The 26575-nt window shown below is 35.3% G+C and overlaps 1 protein-coding gene across 1 annotated transcript in view; it reads left to right on the top strand.

Moving 5' to 3' along the window:
* Nucleotides 1-26208, top strand: part of TRHDE (thyrotropin releasing hormone degrading enzyme) — a 389993-nt gene extending 363785 nt beyond the window's left edge. The window contains exons 16-19 of the mRNA XM_037049432.1: nt 12948-13115; nt 13864-14004; nt 18070-18151; nt 23531-26208. Of these exons, the coding sequence (XP_036905327.1) occupies nt 12948-13115; nt 13864-14004; nt 18070-18151; nt 23531-23674 (535 nt within the window). The 3' untranslated portion in view covers nt 23675-26208. The remainder of the gene's footprint in view (nt 1-12947; nt 13116-13863; nt 14005-18069; nt 18152-23530) is intronic.
* Nucleotides 26209-26575: the final 367 nt, after the last annotated feature.

Below are 26575 nucleotides of genomic sequence, written 5' to 3'. Positions count from 1 at the left end.
TTGGCTTTTCTCCCTTTGCTGCCAATAATAATTTTTCTACCATGCTAGTATTGTTTGCCTAATATTACACCAATTTTAAGCATAACACTATTGAACATTTGTGTCATCTATCAAGACATGTCTATTGATTATCGAATAGATTATAGAATCAGTATAGAATATTGATTATGTGTTTTATGCCTGTTTGTCCTGGTAGAAGTGCTAAGTGAATATAGGTTTACCCAGGTAACCAGGGAGTAATGCTGATTAAACTTACAATAGTAACCACAATTAATCACTATACCAGAGTTGAAGCACCAACAAAAATACTGCCGTTTTCAAAACACTTTTACTTATAGATAGTAGAGTATACTGATAAATTCAGATTCATGGAGTGTAAGGTTTTGCCTCCACATTTTCCCAAAATAATGTAAGCATTGCTATTAGCACTGGGATTTATTCAGCAACATCAATATTTCCTTTTGTTTATTTTTTTAAAGATTTTGTTTATTTATTTTTAGAGAGAGGGGGAGGGAAGGAGAAAGAGAGGGAGACTAACATCAATGTGTGGTTGCCTTTCATGCAATCCTTCCTGGGGACTTGGCCTGCAACCCAGGCATGTGCCCTGACTAGGCATCGAACTGGTAACCCTCTGGTTTGCAGGCCCACCTTCAATACACTGAGCCACACCAACCAGGGGTATTTATTTTTCCACCTATGATTAATACTTAGGATTAATACCAATTATTTATATATAATTTTTATCCCAAAGGAAAGTAAAAATAATTTGTCTTCTTTCTAATGCTCGTGTGATAACATTTACTTAACATCGTGAAAATATTGAAGAAAAATGTCCCATAAGCACCAAATATTGTTTATGATATGTACAGGGGAGTGAAAAAGTAGGTTTATAGTTGTTCAGGTGGAAAATGATACAGCAATTAATAAATAATACAAGAACAAGTTGTTTTCAGTACATCATCTGTAAACCTACTTTTGCCCACCATGTGTGTATGTGTCTTAAAGTACCTGAAAGAGAGAAAGAACTGAAGACTTGTAATTTATTGGCCCAAACAGTATTTGTGTTTCTCAGTTCTGTCATCTCCCAGTGAAAAAATATACCTTTTAAAGATTATTTTGTAACTTTTCATTCACTCTTGCCTTTCCCCTTTTGACCCAAAACCCAGATTGGACTATTTTTCAAAATGTCCTTTTTCCCTTAAATAATAAGACTAGATTCTTAAAACTTTATTGATTATCAAATTAAATTATCATATTAAGTTTTATCTACCCTTTTTCCTTGACAAATATGTATAGTTTCCCTGCTTTTTTATGGGGAGCAGAGATGCAGTGATCAAAGTATGTTTCAACGAAGCCATAGAAACATCTAGGATTTGATATGAGTAAGAACACTCCTCTATTTTTAAAAAGCACAGCTTTTTTCCTATGTAGTGAACCTATCAGCTAGAACTGTGGAATCCTGGAGACCTGCAGGTTGATTAATGCTCAGACACCAGCACACACACAAACACAAACACACACCTAGAGGGTAAAACTTACTTTGGACAAAACAAAATCAAATTTTTAGTTGGAAATCTTTCAAGTGAAAATTACATTACTTAATATCTACTCATGAAAGTAGAGTGGTTATACCTAGAATAAGAAAACAAATTGTTATACTTAATTCTTCCCAGGCTGGAGAATCAGCTTTGTTAATCTCATAAATCTTTTTTTAAATTATTGACTTTATTAGTGTAACATTGGTTAATTAAATTATATAGGTTTCAGGTGTATAATTCTATAACACACCATCTGCATATTGTATTGTGTGTTCACCACTCAAAGTCCAGTTTCCTTCCATCATCATTTATTTACCTTTCACCCTCTTCTACTTCCCCAACCTGCCCTTTCCTACTGGCAATCATTATATCTTTGTCTGTGTCTATCAGTTTTTATTTTTGCTTAATTCTTTCACCATTTTCATCTAGCTCCCCCACACTCCCTCCCTTCTAACAGTCATCAAATCTGTTTTCTGTATCTGTGAGTCTATGTATTTTGTTTATTTTGTTAATTAGATTTAAGTCCATATGGTATTTGGTTTTCTCTGACTGTCTTAATTCACTTAGCATAATAGTCTCCAGATCCATCCATGCTGTCACAAAAGGTGACACTTGCTTTTTACTGCCAAGTAGTGTTCCATTGTGTAAATGTACCAGCGCTTTTTTATCCACTCATCTACGGATGGGTACTTGGGCTGCTTCTAATTCTTGGCCATTGTAAATAACGCTGCAATGGTTGTAGGGGTGCCTATATTCTTTTAAATCATTCTTTTAGGTTTCTTCAGATATATTCCCAGAAGTGGATTCACTGGGTCATAAGGCAGTTTCATTTTTAATTTTTTGATGGAACTCCATACTGTCTTCCACATCGTCTGCACCAGTCCGCATTCCCACCAGCAATGCAAAAGGGTTCCCGTTTCTCCACATCCTCATCAGCACCTGTGTGTTGATAACAACAGTTCTGACAGGTGTGAGGTGATATCTCATTGTGGTATTAATTTTAATTTTTCTGATGATTAGTGAAATTGAGCACCTTTTCATATGTCTATTGGCCATCTACATGTCCTCTTTGGAGAAGTGTTTACTCATGTCCTTTACCTGTTTTTGATTGTATTGTTTGTTTGTTTTTTGGTATTGAGTTGCATGAGTTCTTCATGTATTTTGGATATTAACTCCTTATCAGTTTGCCATTGCTTGAATATTATCTCCCATTCAGTGGATTATCTTTTTCATTTTGTTGATGGTTTCCTTTGCTCTGCAAAAACTCTTTACTTTGATATAGTCCCATTGGTTTATATATTTTTTGCTTCTCTTACCCGAGGAGACATATCAGGAAAATATTGCTACAAAGAATGTCCAAGATTTTAATGTCTATGTTTTCTCTTAAGATTTTTATGGTTTTGAGTTTTACATTTAAGTCTTTGATTTATTTCAAGTTTATTCCTGTGTGGAATAAGAAGGTGGTCTACCTCCATTTTTTTTTGCATGTATCTGTCCAATTTTCTCAACACCATTTACTGAATAAACTCTCTCTACCCCATTGCATGGTCTTTCATCTTTTGTCAAATATTAATTGCTTTAAAGGCATGGGTTTATTTCTGAGAGCTCCATGTGTCTGTTTTTATGCCAGAACCATGCTGTTTTAATTACTAGGGCCTTATAGTATAGTTGGTGTAGTTAGTGTGATTCTTCCATCTTTGTTCTACTTTCTGAAGATTGCTGTGGCTATTCTGGGTCTTATGTGGTTCCATATACATTTTTTCAATATTTATTCTTGTTCTATGAAATATGCCATTGATATCTTGATAGGGATTTATTGAATTTATAGTTTGCTTTGGGTAGTACAGACATTTTAATCATTTAAAATTTTTCTACCCATGAACACAGTATATGATTCCACTTATGTGTATTTTCTATTTTTTCACTGTCTTTTGTTTTCTGAACATAGGTCTTTTATATCCTTTATTAAATTTATTCCAAGGTATTTTATTTTATTCTATTTTATTCTATTTTATTTTACTTTTGATACAGTTGTAATTGGTTTCTTGGTTTCCCTTTATGACAGTTTATTAGTGGTGTATAAAAATGCAACTGTTATATTTTTTAAAGATTTTATTTATTTATTTTAGACAGAGGGAAGGAAGGGAGAAAAGGAGAGAGAGAAACATCAATGTGTGGTTGCTTCTCAAGAGCCCCCTCCTGGGGTCCTGGTCCGCAACCCAGGCATGTGCCCTGACTGGGAATTGAGCCAGCCACCCTTTGGTTCACAGGCCATGCAATCCACTGAGCCATGATAGCCCACCCTGACTGGGAATCGAACTGGCAACCTTTTGGTTCTCAGGTTGGTGCTCAATTTACTGAGCCACTCCAGCCAGGACTCTATTTTTATCTTTTTTGTCTAGTTCATTTAAGCGTAAAATTAGATGGTTTATTTGAGATTTTTCTTGTTTCTTGAGGCAGGAACCTCAGTAATCTCAACAGTGCATAAAAAATGAAAGTAAATCACATTTGCACAGGCCCTCACATCAGACATGTAGCATTTTGATAGATACAATAAATCTATGTAATTTTAAACCTTTGTATAAAAAACACAAAGGACAATGACTACAGCTATAAATCATACTGGGCAACAGGAATTATTTTCTCCAGGGGGAGCCCAGTAGTATCCAGTGGACTTTTTGTGGACATTCCTGCCTGGGTTATGATTTGAATGAGAGCAGTGCTTATGGATTTGCCATTGTAACTGATGTGTCATTCCCATTATTCGCTTTCATCTTTTTCCCTCTCTTTTTTTAACTTTTATTGTCGACACCATTACAGATGTCCTTATTTTCCCCTGCTTTGCCGGCTGACGCAGCCCTTGCTCCCTTTTTCCTCTACTCACCACACACTGCGGGTGATGCCTATATGTTCTTTGAATAATCGCTCCACCCTCTTCCATCCAGTCCCCTGCCCATGCTCCTCTATGTATCTACGCCTCCAGTGTTCTTCATCATCTTAATGATGACTTTAATGACTTTAAGTCAACTTAAAGTACTGATTTCTAATTATTGTGATTCAGACACACTACACCTATTAGACTTCGTATTACAAGAAGTACTTAGATTTACAGTGCTCTGACCCGAGCTGAGTGAAGAAAATTAATACTCATGCATCAGGATAGAGCAGATTTGTTAAGTCATGGTGATAGACACGTGATGATCAGGAAACAATTTATTTCATTTTTAACACAGGTGTTTATAATAGGGCAATTTATCAGCTATTTCACAATTTCTCCTATAATTGTGTACCTCTTTGATTTTGAATGATGTTATACTCTTAGAGATATTTATACTAGCACCCTGCTGCTCACTGTTTTAGAGTGAGTCATCATAGATATCTTAACTTTTTACTTTTGTTATGAAGTCATTTGATTTTATGAAGCTCTTTGGGGTGTAATTGGTTCTGGATATCATGAGGGTTCCTGCTGTGAAATTTTAAATAAGTGTTCTAGGTTTTTCAATAGAATGTGTTTAAAGTCCTAGCCAGCATACAATTTAAGTAAGTCACAAACTCTCCTGTAATTGTTTGTTTTTTTCTCCCCTTTACCTTTTGTGTAAATCTTTGTCATGCCTGTTATTATGTTTAGCACTCTGGATTTTTTGTGTTTCTTTGCTTCTACCTTTTCTTTAATGCCCCTTTTCAGTCCTCTTCTTTTTGATGTTGTCTGGATTACTTGGCTTCCTATCTTTTTGTGCTTTAGCGAGTCTATTTATGAAGTAGCCTGATAACCCAGATGCTTTGCTTTTACCCCTCTCTCTTCCCACCCAATGAAAACAATAGCTACTTTCTACATGGGACATACACGTTTAAAATATAAATTCAGATAATTTCAGCGTATCTAAAGTGAATTCCCATTTAAAATAAATTTATTTTAATTATAAAAGCCAATCTGAAGTAGTACAGTTATTTTAAATTACAATCTTTCAATCCGGGGGGGATAATTAATAGTTAAAATCAGTCCCCTCTTCCCCGTGGCCTTTTTTCCTTTCGTATAGAGAGAACAGCATATACCTCTTTGCAAACACGCAACATGAAAATATAAAGAGGTATTGAACATCATTTCAGAGCAGTGACTTTAAATATAGTGGGTCTATTCTTCACCAAGTTGCCCTAACTCTGTGTTTTGAACAGCAAAGTGCTGTGCAGACCAGTTTTGAGCTGCTTTTTCAGTTAATCAGAGGTTTCAGTATTCCTTTATGTCATGCCTTCGTTTTGGTGGGAATGAGCAACCACTGCCGGGCTCCGGGGAGAGGGCTCCCTCCAGACGCAGCAGCCCCACCCACTGCGTATCAATGCCTGGCTCCGGGCTGCGCTGTCCAGTGCTCTTTCCCTTGGCCCCTGACTGCACACTGCAGATGGGATTCTGTTCTTCCTTTGCTAGGGGCCTTGTGGAGATATCACAGAATAATATTTCTTCTGGTTGCCAGGGTTTTTATATTGATTCAGTGGCGTATTTGATTGAAAAGTGCACTAGCAAAATTAGGTGGGATTAGAGAAGAGTGTTTTATTATAGTGCCTTGAACTTCAGGTGCATTGTCAGTCATAATTTTTATAATTACCCATTCACTTATAATGAGGTTGTCTAAACCTTTATTTCTGCATGTCTTTCAGTCCAGTACTCATTTAGGAAATATATGAATCTTTGTTGTCATTTCTTCCTAACATTAATAGTAATAAAAACGAGGAGGGGGAATGACATTACCCCATATTCAGACAGTTTTCTATGTCCCTTGGCTACGCACAGCATTTTGGTAAAACCCATACGGAGCCTTTGATGTGAAGCAGGCTCTGTACGAAGCACCAGATAAACCTGATCTCCTTTCATCATTGTAATAACTTGTAAGGAATTATCCCCATTTTTCAGATAAGGAAACTGATGCCTAGGTGCAAAAGGTCACAGGTTCCTTCTAAATAACTGTTTTATTCAGGGTGGCTTTCTTAGCAGAAGCCGAGGGAGGAAGAAATGGGTATAGAATGAGAGATGGGGGTAAGGGATGTTGTAACAGAGTCAACTTTTGTAAATGCAGGTTATTTTTCTAGTCCGGTATTTTAACGTCATGGATTGTCTGCCCTGGAAGAAGAAAGGACATTAGTATGTGTTAGTCAGAACAAGATCTACAGTGTTAGCAAGGAAGCCTCAACCAAAGCAGTCTTTAATTTCTACTTAGATTGGGAAAACAATCTTTTAAACGAATTAGCTGCAAATTAATTAAAATTAATTAAATGGTAGGCCACACCCTGTATCAATAACATGTATAGTGTCCCTGAAAAAAAGAAGTACTCTTAGAGAGGCTAGTGATTTGAGAAATGTTTCTCATTGTCTTTGAAAGTAATTAAAACCACATTTCAATGTTAATATAATTGCTAATGAAAAAAAAAATCTTGTACTAACAGAGCAGAGAGGGACCTTAGAACATATATACTTTAGCCTTGTCCAATTAGGATGAAAAATGAAGTCCAAAGCAATGACCTTGACTTGCCTAGTCCTACAGGCAGTTACTGGCCAAAATATATATTTTAAAATAGTGTGATTTTTCTTTGACAAATCATAGTTTCCTCTGGGAAATATTTTAGTGTATTATTAGAATTATTTCTACATCTTATTAAAGAGCATTTTTCTATGTTGGAATATATTTTATTTTAATAATAACAGAACCTTACTTTATACATGAAAATATACGTTTACTTCTCATATTTCTAAAGTAATTATAAAAGTTATTAAATTATTAAACTTGAAATAGACGAGTTAAAAAAACTCAAGACTAGTTATCTACAATCCCCAAACTCAGAAGCAAAGGCTGTTAATATTCTCGTTTATCCCCTGTCTTGCTTTCTAACATACACATTATATTTTTTAAAAACACAACACAATTGTATTGTAGATTATATACATATTGTACTGTCCTTAATAATATAATTCAATTAAGTGATATGCTTACCATATTATTGAATATTAATCTATGCTATCTTTTAGTTGCTATTTTTATCTTACTTAAAACAGTCTGTTATCATTTTAGATGAATCCTGATTTTTTACCTTAAAAAACAATGCAGTAACAAAAATTCTCATAGCAAAATCTTTGGAAATTTTTCTTATTACTTATCTTAATTTATCTATCTACTTTGCAACTTTCCATTTAATAATCAAAGTACCAGTTTACCATGATTTAAAATATTAGTTCCATTTCACCATCATTTTTTAACTCAGTAGATTTTTTCCCCTAAAAGATAACCTGCTTTTGTTTTCTACCTACTTGTTTTTGTTACTTTTATCCCAAACATTTCTCTTTTAACCATTTGCTTTTGTCAAGGTAAAACAGGTTAAACCTGTCACCAAAATACAAAAATAATTTTTTTACGATGATATACTGAACTTTTATGCTTTAAAACTTGTTTGTGCAAATGAACTCTGTCACAATCCTATTTAAATAGAGAATAAAATATAAAGTCTAGTAGAAGTTATATTTATGAGCTAATGACTTCTGCAATGTTAGTACCCTAGAAAAAAAAATAAAGGCACTTCCTTTGGGCTAATCACCACCCCATCCATCTCTTCTAAAGGCAGCTGGAAAAAACTAGCTCCCTGTGTGTGGGGGGGGATGTATACCACACCTAGAGAGAAAGAAGCACATCTTTCCTTCCTAGATGATGAAATTCCATTAAAAGGTTTACTTCTTTCTGAGGCAGCCGTTAAATGGGAATAACCATGGGGATAGTCACATTTTCATAAACAATTTACATGTTCGCAAGAAGGGGCCACTCTCACTGTAATCCTGACACCAAGAATCTCACAGGACTCATTTGTACTGATCATAACTATGGGTTCTGTGGGCTTATCAGCTCATGCTTTACAAACAAACGAGCTTTTTCATTTGTTCCTAATGACTTTGGTTTATACAGGGAGATCTTAAACTGTCCCCAGAGCAATTATGTTGCTAAAATGTTATTAGAACCTCTTTACAAATTTAGCAACAAAGAGAGGTTTCACTAACAATGGAAACCATTGAAAACCAAGGGCCCTTGGCAAATGCAGCACTCACAAAGTTTATTTTATTCTCAGTGATAAGTACAAATAATCTTTGACCTATGCATTGATTCTTTATATGATGTGTGGGTGAGGAAAATGAGGGGTTGAAGAGGTAGGAAGGGATGCTAGGAAAACTAGAGAGGCATTCTTCTCCCACTGGACCAACCAGCTCTGTCCTTGCTCCTCTAAGGAGCTTTATTAGCCTCAGGCAATGCAAACCTCCTAGCATCTGCTAATAGACCCATTTCCTTCCTGAAAGTTTGGGGATTTGGAGTGGAAACTGAAGTCTGTTTTTCAATGGACAATCAACAGACTTTAGATTATATATGTAAACGTATCTGTGTCCCATTTTCCTAGTAATCAAATTTGATACACCCGGTGTGCACAGAGGGACAGCTGCCCATAGCCTGTAACTTGACCTGCAGTATCTTGCAGATCACTTTCAAATGATGAGTCTTTCTCTGGGTTTGTGGCCGCAGCTTCAGGTATAGAATCTGCCCCTATTCTGGGCACCTTTGCTTTCAAAGGCCTCCTTTGTCCAGGACAACTTCTGTGAGATTCTTTCAGGGGGCTCTGTCTGTCATTTCATTCAATACTCTTTTTGCTGTGTTCCCTTTCAGTATTCCTTTTCCTCTCTCTGTGTATGTTTTTAAATACACAGCTAGCCTATATGCTTTCAGTGTGCCAGAGGCGGCATTTTAACAAGGCTCACCTCTATGAACAGAATAGCTCCTTTTTTTTTTCAATTTTAAGCATATTGATGTATTTATATGCATATTTTTGAGCTATTACATTTTATTTATTTATTTATTTTATTGTTCAATTATAGTTGTCCCCATTTCCCCTCCAACACTCTCCCCTGCCCTCTCTACCCCCCATTGTCAATTCTCCCCCCCCCCCATCATCTTTGTCCTGGGTCCTTTATATGTGTTCCATGACTTGACCCTTCTTCTTCTTTCTCCCTTTATCCCCCTCCCCCCTTTCCTCTGGCTGTTGTCAGCAGAGTAGATAGTTTTACCAACATCGAATATGTTTCTAAGATGACTGATTAACCTGTGTATAAGAAATAATGATTAAAGAAAAAGTTAGAGGTGACATCTGTGGCCCATTCCACACTGAGAATTATAGGTTGGATGCATTATGATTGGCAGCTCATTGGGTGGGCCCAGGGGTTGGTGATAATACTCTTGTGAAGGATATACTAATTTTTATTTAATTTTTTTCTTGTTTTTACTTTTTATCAGATAGTGTTTTATTGAACAACAAAAATCAGAATTCATTGACAATTATTTGAATATGACTAGTAATAGAAATCAATATACCTTATTTTCATTGTTATTAGCCATCTGTAAGCTGATGTAAATAAAAATGACTTTTTGTGTATAGATCATCCTGTTTCCCAACTTACTATTTAGTTGTTAACAGTGCAAATCACCTTCTCTCAAAACAGAGTTTCCTCTCTTGCTAAAAAAGTTTATGATAGAGACATCATGGTATTATTGTAGAGACTAGATAAATCAAGATGTGTAACCTGAAACACAGTATTGCACAGAAGTGTTATTTTCTACCTCTGACGCCCCATTAGCCAGTGCCCAGGGCTTTGGTTCTCCATCCATTTATTCATTTGCATATACATCTTACATGGTTCAGCAGCAGCCAATAGTAACTACTGAGTAACAAACATATGGATTGTTGGTAGTAACTACAGTATGGGGCATTCACATTATTTCTAAGGAACATAACTTAGTATTCACTTTTTCTTTTTGCCTTTTTATATTTCTGTATGCCTTTTCTACTTGAAACCATTTCTGCTTGAGGCTGATTTCGTAAGCAGTAACCAACCTTATTCAATAGGCTTTGTTCCTGTACTCTCTCTGGCTCTCTCTGGTATATTACTAGTTTAACGAATTTCTACTAGAAAGGAAACTGTTACTATTAGGTGTAATATTAATAAAATATGCAATGGTTGGTAAGTTGGTGATTACAGTATAGCTTTTATTATTATTTCTTGCAAATATTTATACTGATTTCTTGGCCAAAATCATGACAGTAATACAGTGTAATGCTCTGTAGCCTGTAATTTTTGGAAGAAAAGACTCAGCCTCTTTTTTAGCTGTTGATTTAGAGAAAGACCAGATGTTTTAGCTTTCTGATTTCACTTAGTAAACACGAAGGCCTTTTTTGTGATTTTATGTTGTATTTACCAGGACTGACAAAGTCTTCAAAATGTGGTGGCAGTGTTTTTATCCTAAGCACTTTCAGGTGTGCAGTGTTGCAAACAGGTGGTAGGCAGAGCAGGAAGAATGAGGTTTCACCAATCATTGGGAAGACGACTGTTGCTACTTTCTTTAAGGGGGTGCAGGGCTAAGAGGGAAAAGAAGGAAAAATGTGAAGTTCTTTGCTGGTTTCTTCTTATATCTCTATTCCTTTTGTTTGAAAACAATTAATCAATCAAATAAACAACAACAACAAAAAAACCCGTTCAGTCAGCAAAGTTAAAGTAACTTTTCTCCAAATACTTGTAGGAAGAGAGAGAATAATACTGTTTTAGCCATTTCTGGGAACCATGCATTTTGTATACTTCTACCAATTCTGCTGATCTGGTGTCCTGATACACACGCCACAGCAATCTGAATGTAGCCCTACTCAGCTGCTGAGGAGAAGATGGAGGTCATTCTGCTGATAGTCATACAGACACTTTCTCCTTTTACCAAATACTTCTTTAACCACAGCAGTATTTTAACCATCCCCATCCTAAATTTTTGGAAGGGATTGTTTCATCTTGTTTTCCAGAGAAAGCAATTATTATTATTAGTCGCATTCAAATGAGGAGTTTTAATAATAGATTACTGAATACACAAAGCAGATATGAATTTTAATTTTTTAAAGTATTGGAGCATTCTTTCAGAGAACTGAATTTTTAAAATGTGATGTATACAAGGTTTGTCCAGAAGGTATCCAGCCATGTACTATAAAAAGTAAAGACATTTATGGAAGAAGATACAAGAAACAATGTATATAGGACAATGACACCTTAGTCCCTTTCAAACTAGGCACCCTGGGACCTCACACAGTTCTCCCAAACACCATCAGCTGCCCATTGTATTTTCCTGAATCTCACTGATGGTCTGAAAGTTCTCCCCTTTCAAATTTGATTTTAGTTTTAGGAAAAGCCAGCAGTTGCAGGTGCCAAATCTGGGCTATAGGGGAGCTGAGTCACCTGGGTGATTTGATGTTTTACCAATAATCTCTGCACAAGACATGATGCATGAGCAGGGATGTTGTCATGGTGAAGCTGTCAATCACCAGTTACCCATAGCTGCGGTCTTCTGATTCATCCAGATAGTTTCCATGGAGGAATGTTATAGTTTAAAGCAAAATCTGATGCAGATTAGTTACTCTACTTGCTCAGTCATTTTGAATGTAATGGCTACACAGTATACACACTCACTCAGTGGCATCTACTGCCCCCACTGACTAGGACAGTGAATTTGTTATTGTTCGTGCATGCGCATTCCTGTCCACTCTCCTTGACTGTCAGGTTACACTGATGTCATGCAAACCATTCTTATTATATTAACAATGGCTGAGCATTTCCTGGACAGACCTCATATAGTTAAATTTGAAAGAAGAATATTTAGTAAAATATTGCTATGGCAAAATATATAGGAAAATTTATAACTTATAAATGACCAAGATTGACTAACTACACTAACAGTTTCCCATTGTATTTTGGAGTCAAAGTAAAAATTTAGTGTATTTTTAACTGTTTTAAACATAGAAGAAAACTTCGTTATCAAAATTTAAAATTTATATTTTATTTGTTTATTATCCATATTAATAATATTTTAGGTTCCAAAATTTGGAGAGTTATTTAAGAAGAATAATTTTAAAAAGTTATCTAAGAATTTAGAAGAAAAGTATTTCTGTTTAACCCAAGTTAGTCAGTCATTCTTTTTAATCAGTGCTTTCTTGTCACTCTTGGGTCTACCAATTATGAGCAAAATCTTTGGTTGATGAGTCTATTTATGTGGGTGAAAATATAAAACACCTTGTTTTTATAGGTTTCTTAAACATTTATGTTCCAGTTATTGTTTAAATATAGTTTCAAGGGTAGAAAAATTTTATTCAAAACTACCTTTAAATAAAATACATTAATTATTTTATTTAGTGCCAGTATTGTTGAGTATTGTTATTGTATAGTATTATCCTTGTTCAGATCAACTCTCATTAACAAAGTCCTCTTTTAAAAGACTGACTGCCATAAAGCAGCATCTGTCTTTATTTTCAATTCTATGGAGCTTTTAATGCACACAAAACCGCCATGTGTTGCTTCTTTAGGATACCACTGAATGTTCGAGACATCGTGTATTGCACCGGAGTCTCACTGCTCGATGAGGATGTCTGGGAGTTCATCTGGATGAAATTCCACTCCACCACAGCAGTTTCTGAGAAGAAAATATTACTGGAAGCCTTAACTTGCAGTGACGACAGGAACTTATTAAATAGGTGGGTCAATTAATGTTCCAAATTTATTTGTGTAATGAAAGTACTCTTGCCCTGGCCAGGTAGCTCTTTGGTTAAGAGTGTCATCTGGATATGCCGAGGTTGTGGGTTTGCTCTCTGGTCAGGGCGTTACAAGAATCAACCAAAGAATGCATAAATAAGGGGAACAACCAATTGATGTTTCTCTTTCTTTCGCTCTCTCTCTTCTTCTTTCTAAAATTAATTAATAAAAACAAAAAGAAGACATTCTCTGTTAACCAAACTGTTTTGAAATTGTCTCTATTTCCTTGAATATAGTGTTAGTTACTATAAAATCTATATTCCTAGAACTAAGGAAAGCTGATGTGTTAACCTATCTAAAGCTAGTTGACTTGGAAGATGTATTTTGTTTCTACCTAATTTTTAAATATATGTTTTACTTATGTCCGTAAGAAAATATTTCAGCATATAAAAAAGTATTTACTAAAAGAATTTTAAAAGTAAGTCTGCATCATCAAACCAGAATTGTGGCTTCTTTACTCACAAGGTTTTTTTCACGATTCAATCAATGTGCTAATAAACATATTATGGGCTTAATCTTCCTCCTTTTTTATAACCAGAAAGGTATTCTATTGTTTAATTTATGTTAGTAAAGTTTACTCTGGACTGTTCTCTTGAAGACAATGAGAAATGATATTATGTCATTTTTGTAATTTTATAAAAATATTTATGTTATTGGACTAACCCTTTCCCCACAATTCTGTTTTTCAAGGCTTCTGAATCTGTCACTGAACTCGGAGGTGGTGCTGGATCAGGACGCCATTGATGTGATAATCCATGTGGCTCGAAACCCACACGGCCGGGACCTTGCCTGGAAATTTTTCAGAGATAAGTGGAAGATATTAAATACCAGGTAGATATAAGAGTTCAGTCATTCATGCTTGGGTTACTAAATTAAAGGTGACATATGGGAGATAAAAGCCCAACTTTCTGTGTCCCGATAATAGAGTTAGATTTTTAAAAAGTCAACCAAGATGGGTCTTGCCATGACTATTAAACTCAGAATTATTTTTAAAAATTCTATAATATCATTAATTTATTAAATATTGATAACTGTAATAACATGGAAATGTGGAGAGTAAATAGTTTTAGCAGTATAATTTTCCTTTGGCAACCTATCAAACTGTCCAACGTTGAAGAAATTGTTATCATAAAAGCCTTATATCCTGAATGTGTTATAAAAAATGATGTGTCAGTCAGATATAATTATAACAAGAAAACTTTACCTCTGTAGAGTTATTTTAGGCTCCCTTCAAATATAAATATCACAAAACACCTGAAATAAAACCATGATATAAAGAAGGATCATTTGAATCATTGTATAATTCTAGTTCCAATATAATTCATTCCTAAGCTATCTTGTTTTGTGGTGAGAATTTTTCAGCCTCAATTTTAGAAAATATTTTCTTACATATTTAAATATATTGTAATAAATGTTAATTTATTACTCTGATAGTCTCCATGGTATCAAAATTAAATTTATTATAAGGCATGGAAATGCTACTACATGTTCTCAGACTTGAATGTCCCCAGACAGTGTGCAGATCTTACTGTTCTGTTCCTTAATAACTGGTGTATAAACTTTACTTTCAAAAGTGTACCTTCAGTAGTTGTCCTGGCATAAAAAGTATAATCTGAATGAATGTGTCATATTAAAACATGTTTCTGTTAACAGGTATTTTGTTGTCAGAAAGTGGTGATATTCCCAGAAAGCACCTTTTGTTTTGTATTTTCAGCTCAGAAATTGGGATGACTGGAAGATTAGAACTTGTTTTGCTGTCATGCACATAGCACAGTGAATAGCTTAGATACAAGGTGAAATTAATATATGCAAGCATTTTATTATGAAGAATATTAAATACCTACCAACACACAAAGTCTCTTTAGAGAGTACTTTTGTAGATCAGAGTTCATTATAATGCATATGTAACTTAGTCCCTACCAAAAAGTGTTTGGTTCCTGAAATGCCTATTTGTCTCAGAGAAGCCATCATCTCTAATCAAAAGGTAGAAAGAATAAGGAAGGTTTTAGCATATCTACAGGCGGTGTTTATCTAACAAATAGGATTGTTTTCATCTGCTCCTACTCTTCTGCCAATATTTGAATATTTAAGTTCAAGGGGATGCTGTTCCAAGTTCCCCTTTCGCCCTGCCCTGCAGAATCACCCTGGATTTAGTTGCCATCTGTTCTCACGGTTTCAATTACTCTCAGATCTTTATCTCCAACTCAGACATTCCACCTAAGTGGGTGCTTGCAAAGCTAGATCCATCATTTATCTCTTCCTTTTTCTCAGCAAACAATATGACTACCCACCAGTTGCTCAACCCAGATACCTAGAAATCTACATATGATCCCCCCTTACCTAGTTGCATACAACAATTAGTCTTGAGGTCTTGTCAATGTAACAATTTCTGAATGCTTCTTGAATTAGTCTCTTCTCCACTATGACTGCCTTAGGGCAGATTCTGATCTCTTACCACTACTGTTAATAATAATTTTTTGTCTCTTTGCCTCTCCAATTATATACACACTGCACATACACACACTATACACACTAGCCCTTTCCATTTGTCCCAAGAATCAGTCTGAGAAACAAGTGTGACATTTCCCTGATGTAAAACCTTCAATGTTTCCATGTTGCACCAAAAATCTAAGCTTCCTAGCACACCCTCTGACTAACTCCTTGGCCCCTGGTTCTGCTATCCCCAGCCTCACAATTTGTACACTCAATACCAAATACTTGTAGTTGTCTGCAAACACCATGTTGTTTCACACCTCCTTGAGTTTATTTACATTGGTACTCTGCCTAAAATTACTTTCCTCCTTGATATTCACAACTACTATTCAATCTAAATGCCAGCATGTCCTCAATTCCTTTCTCAAGAGCCTACAGCAAGAGAGATCTCCTCTAACCAAGGTGTATAATTTTATAATCACCACAATAAATGAAATCATCTGTTTACAATACCATATAGTACAATACCTGCAATAAAGGGATTGTGCCTTATTCATCTTTACATAACTATAAGCAAAGTATAAGCAAAATGATCTTTGAAAAAGAATTATGTTTATTCCTGCACAGTTAGCCATTTCTTTAACCACACAGCAATTATGAATATCATTTATATTATTATTGAATGCCTATTTATTTTATTTAGCCAACTTTTTCTCATGGAATAATGTTGGTATTATAACAAATTGTGGCAGTCATCCAGTTCAGTCCTCTCATTTCACAGATGAGAAAACTGAAGCTTCCAAAGCTAAATTATGTCAAGTTCTACCAGTAAGAGCAGCATTAGAAAATGTCTTGTGGCCCTGTCTGGATCTTCAGGTCCAAAAATTTATTTTTGGTGCATTTTCTTAGTTCTGAGTATGATAGTTCATGTTAAGTATACTTAGCATAAAATAGACAAATCAATAAAGTAAAAACTCTTGCCTTGGGCCATGAGTCAAGTAATTATGCTTGTGTTAGAAGAATTATGCAATTCAAATGAACAAGTTGATATTTTATTTTAATACAGACATGAAAAAATGGTATTCTTTTTGGAAGCATTTTTGAGGAATTTGGCTCCGTTTCTAAGCATGGGGAACGAGAATGCCGATGTCAGTTTTGACTGACTAGATCAAAGGATCTGTGTGACTTACTGGTAACGTTCAGATCTGTCTCGCAGCCCTGTTCTCCTTCATTGGGATGGTTCTTCCTGGTGAGCTAGGTTAGAGTTGACAGTTTTAAAATAGTTATTCCTCTAGCCTTGGATTTGAAATATAATAGTAATTCTTGCATCTAATTTTATGGGGTTCCTTTTTATGAATATTTGCTGCTGCTCATATTTCTCTTAAATATTGTGAGCCAAATCAGGTGTCATCTGCTGGTATTTTATAACCACAGCTCTTTGCATCTCCCTGACTCCCTGGAGAAGTGACCCTGAATGCAAGATCTTGATGGCATCAAGACACCACTTGTTAAATGGAGCCCTTGAGAAGGATTATAAAAACTCTTTATAGTAGTATTCTTATTTTTAATTTTCAATTACAGTTGACATACAATATTATATTAATTTCAGGTATATACCCCAATGGCTAGATATTACATAATATACTATGATCATTCCAATAAATTTTGTACCCATCCTACATTATGCATAGTTGCTAGAATATTATTAACTAGATTCCTTAGTAGTTACGGTCATGCCCATGACTGTTCTGTAACTACCAATTTGTTACTTCTTAATCCCTTCACCTTTCATCCATCCTCCCAATATCCCTCCCATCCGGCAACCATCAAAATGTTCTCTGTATCTACAAGTGTTTCCGCTCTATTTATTTCATTTTTTTTTTAGATTCAATTGTTGATAGCTATCCATTTATTGCCATTTATTATTCATATTTTGATCTTTTTTCTTCTTCTTAAAGGAGACCCTTTAATATTTTTTTGTAATATTGATTTGGTGGTGATGAACTCCTTTAGCTTTTTCTTGTCTGGGAAGCTCTTTATATGTTCTTTGTTTCTAAATAAGAGCTCTGTCGGATAGAGTAATCTTGGTTGTAGGTGCTTGCTTTTCATCACTTTGAATATTTCTTGCCAATCCCTTCTGGCCTGCAACGTTTCTATGGAAACATCTGCTGACAGTCTTATTGGAGCTTCCTTGTAGGTAACTCACTGCTTTTTTCTTGCTGCTTTTAAGATTCTCTTTAACTTTTTTTTGCATTTTAATTATGATGTTATTGGTGTAGGCTTTTGGGGTCTTATTTTGTCTGGGTCACCCTGTGCTTCTTGGACTCAGATGTCTATTTCCTTCACCAGCTTAGGGAAGTTTGTCATCATTATTTTTTCAAATAGCTTTTGAGAGACCAAGAAATAGTAGCATTTTTAAATTACTGCCTGTATTAACATTAAGACTTATTTTTGTCTTTTGAGGTATGGGGAGGCATTATTTATGAATTCCAAACTCATCAGTGGAGTTACAGAATTTCTTAATACTGAAGGAGAACTCAAAGAGGTAAATATTTTAAGATTTATAAAGCTTTTATTTTATAAGCATATGAAACTTTAACTGTTTTCTTCCAACAGAATCATATTCATTACTTTATCTCTCTCTCACACACACAAGCATATTTACCCATGCTAAAGACTTTACTCCATTCATTTTTTACAAAGACATTTTTAACATGTTAAACATTAAGTGCTTTCTAGAAGTGTTTGAACAGGGTATTGCAATCCACTCTTGACATCTTTAATCGAATTAGCTGCTTATCAGCTGATGCCGTGAATCCAGTTTAGGATCCTCAAAATAACAAAACTGTCCTGTCACAGTGACTCAGTATTTGGATATAGAAGATCAAAGTTGAAGGTGAGGTACTGAACTTGAGTCTCATTGCTTTCTGCTCAGGCCTGTACAGAGAATGGATAACTGGATCTGATGCTAATGCTTCATTCTATTTAGTCTGTTAAATGGAATTAATTCATATGTTGAAAGGGAGTAGTATATCTGGCAACATCTATTGACATTAGTAGTTTGTTTAAAATTATGCTTGGCACAATCACAAAGAAATTTCATTCATGAGAATATACTTACTTTTTTAAGTAAGTGTCCAGTGTCCAGTGTGTGGAATATCTAACAATTCCTTTTCTCTATAGTCAATTTCTCCTGAAACCAACTATTGTTTCAATAAGTTACATCTCTAATACAGAGGGGTCTGAAATAGGAAGGGGTAAGTAAGTATGTAGGAGGAAAGAGTAAAATATAGGTACTTTTAATGGATTAAAATGAATGGTGCTTCACACATCTATTTCTTTTTTGCTTGCTGCTCTCCTGCACTGTATCACATAGCTGAGATGTGTATTGAGAATCATGGTTTTCTCAGGTTTCACTGGTGGAATGCCTGAGGCTTTGACCTAGAGCCGCTCACATTGATCAGTCATCCCTCACAAGCATCAGCCCTGGCACCACCCTGAATATCTTCCGATATTGCCCAGTTTTGTCTGATGATCTCCCATGCACTGACTTGGGTTCTTTCACACCATGCACTAAGCTAAGTCTCTAAGGATAATGATTTAAAATCTAGGTTTTATCCCTGCTACATGTGTTCCCAGTTCTGAAGGATTTGATTTTGAAAGTCTCAGCATATTTCACTATATTTTTAATACAGAAAGATAAACGGAAAGTCTTCCTATCCATACAAAGCAGAAAGAAGAAGCAATTAAATTATGACTGTTTCCAATTTTGTCTGTATTTAAATGAAGTACTTTTAAATCCATGATTTTATATTCAATAACCTGGGAGTAAAAGACTCATTTAGTCACGACCTGTACCGCTGTTGAGTGAATGCAGCAGGGAACAGTCTTTCCTCTTCCTTTCCCTCTTCTCCCTCCTTATTGCTGCCTTCCTTCTCTCAGCTTCTCCCCTCCCTGCCTCTCCCACGGCTCCTCTCCCTCTTCTTCTGGCCTCTAACGCCAAGTGTCTTTCATATATGTTTTTGCTTCGGTAATATCAGGCCATAGGAGGAAAAACAGCTTTTAAATGGACATTTAGCTGATTTTTATGCATTTTCTGATTTTTTATGTGTTTCACTTATATATTACCTTTTTACACTTAATTTAATTGCATTTGAAGTGTTCCAAGACCCTTCTATGAAAGGTGCAATTTTGAAACTGACACTAAATTATGACTGTTCATCCATTACCTGCAAAGCAGCTGACTTTACAAGTGGGAGCTCTGTGTCATGTGAGCTGTGACTTTCATGTCCCAGCTGTGTGCTCGACTTTCTAGCTTCCAACTGTGGCCTGAGGCATCTTCATACNTTGAGTGAATGCAGCAGGGAACAGTCTTTCCTCTTCCTTTCCCTCTTCTCCCTCCTTATTGCTGCCTTCCTTCTCTCAGCTTCTCCCCTCCCTGCCTCTCCCACGGCTCCTCTCCCTCTTCTTCTGGCCTCTAACGCCAAGTGTCTTTCATATATGTTTTTGCTTCGGTAATATCAGGCCATAGGAGGAAAAACAGCTTTTAAATGGACATTTAGCTGATTTTTATGCATTTTCTGATTTTTTATGTATTTCACTTATATATTACCTTTTTACACTTAATTTAATTGCATTTGAATTGTTCCAAGACCCTTCTATGAAAGATGCAATTTCGAAACCGACACTAAATTATGACTGTTCATCCATTACCTGCAAAGCAGCTGACTTTACAAGTGGGAGTTCTGTGTCATGTGAGCTGTGACTTTCATGTCCCAGCTGTGTGCTCGACTTTCTAGCTTCCAACTGTGGCCTGAGGCATCTTCATACTTTCACTATTTAATCGTTGGTCTGATTAGGGACCACTGCTGCTGGGCAGGATGAGGGTTTAATTTGTATTGCTGGTAACCCCTTTCCGAAAATATAGAGGGGCTGAGTCTCATTGTTCCATGACCAATGAAACTCATAAAGAGGAAACCCAACGTGCCCCCTTTGGGTATAGCACACTCCTATTGCAGCAGTTTATAGATCAAAAGGGAATCGGAATCTTTATGGATTCTGAAAACTCATTTAAGATTTGAATGATTCCCATCACTTTAGGCGCATTAAGTAGAGATACTTATATTGTTACATGGTCTCATCCCCAAAATTGCATTCTAGACCCTGGCACTGGCAATTACATGGCTCCAGCAACTTGAATGATATTTCTCCACAAGGCTGTCCTTTATTTCCTTAATTTTAAACTAATGGAAGTACAACCACGTGGACCATCAGAGGCTCCTGCTATTTTTCGACACCAATGTCCTCAAAGCAGTACTCTCCAGCATTCATTTTCGTGTGTCTTGAACCTAATGCGGGACACTGTTGTAGGGGATATAAAGCCCCTGCATTGCAGACATCCCATTTATAGAAAATTGCCTATTTTGTGATGTTTAGGGTGTAAGGTACCTTAAAACAAGAGTTTCATAGAATGTTAAAATGTTTTTAATAGAGAAATTGACAAACGTGGCTAGAAATTTTATTCTATGAAGAGCAGGGGAACAACCTGACATCTTACTGACTGTTACTTTATTAAAATGCCTAAGCTTGCAATGTTTTTATAATATAGAAGCCTAAGATAGCATAGATATTTAGGGATCAAAATAATAAAAACTAATAGCAGCAGAAATCTTGCCAAGGAGCTGCAGAAATAAGCGAACTAAAATGCCAAATGCCTCCCATCTACCCCATGGACTCTACAGCGAGGCAGGAGTCTGGAAGGCATGGTGATCACTCCCGAGGACCAGTTAGAGGGCTGCTCCGACCACCTGTTTGCTAGAAGGGCTGAGGAGAAATAAGGGGCATAAAGTCCATTTATGCCAACTACAGAAAGTGGCCAGATGCCTTCTGATGAATAAGCTACTGCTAAGATTCATATGAGTCACCTCAGGCTCTCTGAGCTCACGAAGGCAGTATTTAGTGCACTTAAAATGTGATTTAAGAGCCCTCCCAGTTACATTTTCCACTGAGTGCTCCCTTGCAGGATAATCTGACCCTCGATCCTGTCAATAGCACATTCGTATTCAAACCTATTGTTTGCCTTTAAGGAGGACTTAGAGATTTATTTCATGCGTTCAGGCTGGTGTGCTTGTCTCATCAAGAAACGCACAGCATTCTTCACAGAGTCAACGTTGCCAGAGGGTCGTTATCACTATTTGGCATGTTCAGGGACTGCCTAGGAAAATATATAATAAAGCAGAACGCATTTGATAAGTAGTAGATGTAATTTTTTCCTGATTAATATATTATATAAATAATGTACAATATAATATACATGTTTTCATAGTAAATGAAAACACTAAATTCAAAACATAGATCCACAGGTATTATTTGTTGCTGTAAAATAGAGACTGAATTGATTTGAACATAACTATATAAATGCAAATGAATTATGGGATTAATTAGCTAAAGTTTAAAAACATCATTCAGGTGCTTCCATTAGACTTCCTTTTTACATATGTGTACATGTTATAGGTCTATGTATATGGCATAATACTTGAAATAATGGCGCTACTCAATAATTTCCAGTTTTTTCCTCTCTTCCCCTCTCTTTAGTATGCGTCTATTTGGTCAAATGTCAAATCAATTTTAAGGATAGTGCTGATAAATCTTAGTTATACGTTGGATACCACACGTTTGTTATAAAATAGCATAGTGATTTTGAATTCTTGTAATAGATACAGCTCTGAGAAATGATTATCCATTGCTAACGTTGGTAGGGCATGGCGGTTTGTAAGAAAGTAGAGGACAAACTTCGAGAAAACCCACCAGTGTCCTGTAATTAAAGTGGTAGTCATAAACAAACCATGCTACCCATAAACTGACTTTTAGATTAATTCAAAAGTTACAATTTACTCCATTTTAAATGCCTTTCTTCCCATTGCTGTCTGTCCTTGGTCCAGTCCTGATGCACTGCATTTCCCTCCTGGCATAGTCTCCAGGTGGTACCCACCACGTGATGAATCATACCCCACACTAATCACACCACAGTACGTTTCTGTGTTGCAAGTTGATTTTTCACATTTGTCTATTAGCATCGCAATTTCTGGTTGGTTGCCAGTTTCGTAAGACATCCCAAACAGAAAGAAAAGCTGCTAGCGTTGACTCTTGGTATAAAATCCTTGAGCATTCCCAGAATATGTAAACTCTTTAGAGAAAAATCCCATATCCATAAAAATGATGACAAAATATTTTAAAATGGGCTGGGATGGGAGGAAAAGGCAGAAAACTGGACTTGAACAACAATTAAAATAAAAAAATTACAACATTTTAATTTGGTGTTCAAATTCTCTGGTTCAGTGAGACCACATTCCTCGTTCATTCTAAGTATTGTTATGCAGGTGAGGGCAATGCTATTTAGTCCTCCCGTTTTTAGGTCCTCAGTTTCCCCCTCCCCCATCCAATAACCTCAGTAATTCCCTTGCCATCAAAGATAGTGTCAAGCCCTTATACTGCTTATTTGAAGAAGATGAAGAATAATTTTCTCTCTACGAAAAAAGTAAACTTTGATCCTTATATTCAGTTCTAAGGCTATTTTGTCCATTGGGCATGTTGTGTAATTAGAACTGAGCCTATTACGAAAAACAAATATGTCTGTTTTAATATTTTTCTTTTTTATTGTTGTTCAAGTAGAATTGTATGAAATAAGAGCTGATTCTATGGCTTTTTAACTGTAATGTCCACTCTGTGTTTCCTTTCGGTTCCCAACTAAATCACACCTAATGGACACAGTCATATTGCATTTCAATACTAAGATCACCCTACATACTAAGTCTACCTTCTATAGTGACCATGGAATGTTGTTTCAAATTCATTCTCATCTACATATGTTGGACATGAGCTCATAAGACATACATATTTACCATTGAAAACTTTTTATTTTCAGCTCAAGAACTTTATGAAGAGCTATGATGGAGTGGCTGCTGCCTCTTTCTCAAGAGCTGTGGAAACTGTCGAAGCCAATGTGCGCTGGAAAATGCTTTACCAAGATGAGCTTTTCCAATGGTTAGGGAAAGCTCTGAGACACTAATACGTGTCTCAAAAGCAACTCAACTCAGAAATTCTGTGAGAAGCTCTGCTTTACGTAGAATGAAGAAAATGGCCCAAGTTGCAGTGTTAACATGTGGGAGGAATTTTTTTAAATTGGTTTTGGGGGATTTTTTTCCATTCATTCAGTTTTGTTTCTCTACTGGGTGTTCTTCTTTAAAGGAACCCCTGCAAGTGAAACTGGCCATGCTTGCTTCTGCTGTACATTCCTTGCTCTACAGGACCGAGTATGGTAGTGGTGCATGTTGATGTTGCAGTCAGTCTGGAAAAACATTCAGAATATTTTGTGCATGGTTGTATGGTCCTGCCTGTGTTTCAGCATGCTTATTTAAAATGTCCAATATTGTATGTTACATGTTACATCCAGGATGGGCATTATGCAAAAGCACAAATATTATCTGTGACAATCAGTGTTGCAATGAAAGGAAAAGTAAAACAGAAAATTATATTCTTAGTCTTGGGCATTGTAAGAGGTAAAACAGCCTTTAAGTGATCAAGGTCAATTATTTCAGCACTTGGATTGTCTTGACATGACTATTGTTTTGTTAGCTCATTTTCTTTGAGTTAAAGTTGTGTATATGTTACAAAAGGCATATAGATACTGTATGCGTATGTATATGTATATAGGGAAGCCCCATATGTGTATAGTGTGTTGTACACTGAACTTCTGCAAAGAATCAAGAAACATTTATCTCTTTTCATAAACTTCTGCAAACTTTGAAAAAGCTGAAAAGAATTTATGTCAACACTATACTTCTTGACAATTTTCCTAAGTTTCTCAACTGTTATAAATTTTTCATCTACTTCCTTAACAGTGGTCTACTCTACTACATAAAAAATGAATTCAAACAAAATTTGTTTGTAAACTAAACAATTTTCTAATTCTCCTAAGTCAGTGGCAGATTTGCATTCTAAATATAGATTGTGTTATCATTTTGGTCAAACTTCCTATTTCATAAAACAATTGTGCATACTTAATAATTATTAATGCTGAAAAATATTTATTTTTCCATTTTGTTTGTTTCCATCTCACATTGGGTGTCTGGACAGTTAAAATACTCACTCTGTGTGCTGGTTGTGTGTGTCTATGAATCTAATGCTCCATTAAGCAACCATACTTCAAGTGTGTCTGTTAGCCTTTAATGACCTTTGATGACACTCATGCCATCTATTAAAAGTTGATAGGTTACTTTCTTGAACAAAACTTTTTCTTTGGCATTGACAATGCTCTTCTTAGGGTTATATAACACAAGTATTTCTAAATGCTATTCTCACCCAGTAGGCCAACCCTCCAAATGTTGCTTAGATGCTCCAAATTGACATATTTTATCATTATAAAATACCAACAGAAGTACTGTTCATAAGCCAAATGTTTGTGGACCACTTTGTATTTTCCTGAGGTTTTTCACTCCTCCAAATCTCTTCCAAATCTTATTGCAAATCATTGGAAGAAAATACATGAACTCTGATAGTGAACACCGGCAAAAAAAATAGGTATTTTAGAAAGCAAAGCCATAGACATAGGTTTGTAGTTGCTAATCCATAGAGTATCACCTGAAATTGAGTATTGTCTTTTTAGTAGTTAATGTTTATTATTTGTGCCTAAATTTTCCAGTGCTTCTTTTTAAAACATGTGAATTTTAAATGCTCTCTATGGAGTTACTAAGACATAGTAATGCTTAATATAAAATTTAAGAGCCATCCACCTATGAGAAGTGATGTGAACTCTGTAAGGACTAAGTTCTGAAACATAACACTTATAAATATCACACAGCTGTGCAGGCCTGAAACATGTACTATATCACCACCAGATTTACGTAATAGAGAAGATAAAACAATAGAGGCGAATGTCTTGTTTTGTGTTGTGAATTACTGAAAACGCTTAGTAGTTGAGATGTTCATTTGAGTGAAATCAGCATTTCCAGATTTGAGTTAGAAGGGCTTTTATAGTTGTTTTCTTCCTCCCCACTGTTAATAATCTTAATCCTCTTTCAGTATTTTAGTGGCCTTGAACAACTGGTTTAGCTACAATGTCAAATCCTAAGTGTATAATTATGTGAAATGTTCAATACCTCATATAATACTTGTTCAACAATATAAGTGGTATCAATGGCATTGAGATGGAATTTTTGTTCTACATATTTTTCAATGATTCTTCTTTCAAATGTTAAAGATTATATTAGGCTTTAATGTTTTTTAGTTGTTTGAATAAGTAATATTTTCAAAATAATAAAATGACCAATGATATTTCTTGGAATATTCTGTAAAATGTAGTTATAAAATTCTATTTTCTACATAGAGTTTTTATCTTTTTTCTCTTCTTTGTTTAATAGCTCATATAAATGCATGAAACTGCAAATTGTTGAAATTGTTTAACATCCAGGCTTAAAATTTTACTGTGCCAATATGTGTACAATGGCAAAACTTGGTTTCAATTAGGAAGGACTGAATAATTTACCATACTGAGTATTAAATATCTCCAGGTAACTTGTAAATAAAGAGTTTTACCCATTTTGACACATTTTCCTTTAAAGGTTTCTTATAATCTTCGAAGTTTTTTTTTTTAAGACATAGAAGCACAGCATCTAAAGCTAATATCTTACAATGCTAGGATTATTCTTGATTTTCAAAAACATGTATTTTCACTGAAGCTTAAACTTATTTGGGTGCATATGATTTCTTGGGTAATTATAGGAGTGAGATATTATAGTAGTGTAACTTAAAAATACTGTACTTATAACATCTTACAAGGTTATTAAGATTATACCATATATTTATAAATTGCACTTCATTTTAAAAGAAATTTTACACATGCCATTCGATTCGACTCTTCAAAAAACATAATAAATTATATTAGCTCTGGTTGTCTGATGAGAAAACAGAG

The sequence above is a fragment of the Sturnira hondurensis genome, unplaced genomic scaffold (genome assembly GCF_014824575.4).
Source record: "Sturnira hondurensis isolate 20B ecotype Veracruz unplaced genomic scaffold, ASM1482457v3 Scaffold0006496, whole genome shotgun sequence".
NCBI classification, from domain to species: domain Eukaryota; kingdom Metazoa; phylum Chordata; class Mammalia; order Chiroptera; family Phyllostomidae; genus Sturnira; species Sturnira hondurensis.
Note: the sequence above shows the minus strand (reverse complement) of the source record. Positions and strands in the feature narration are given on the sequence as shown.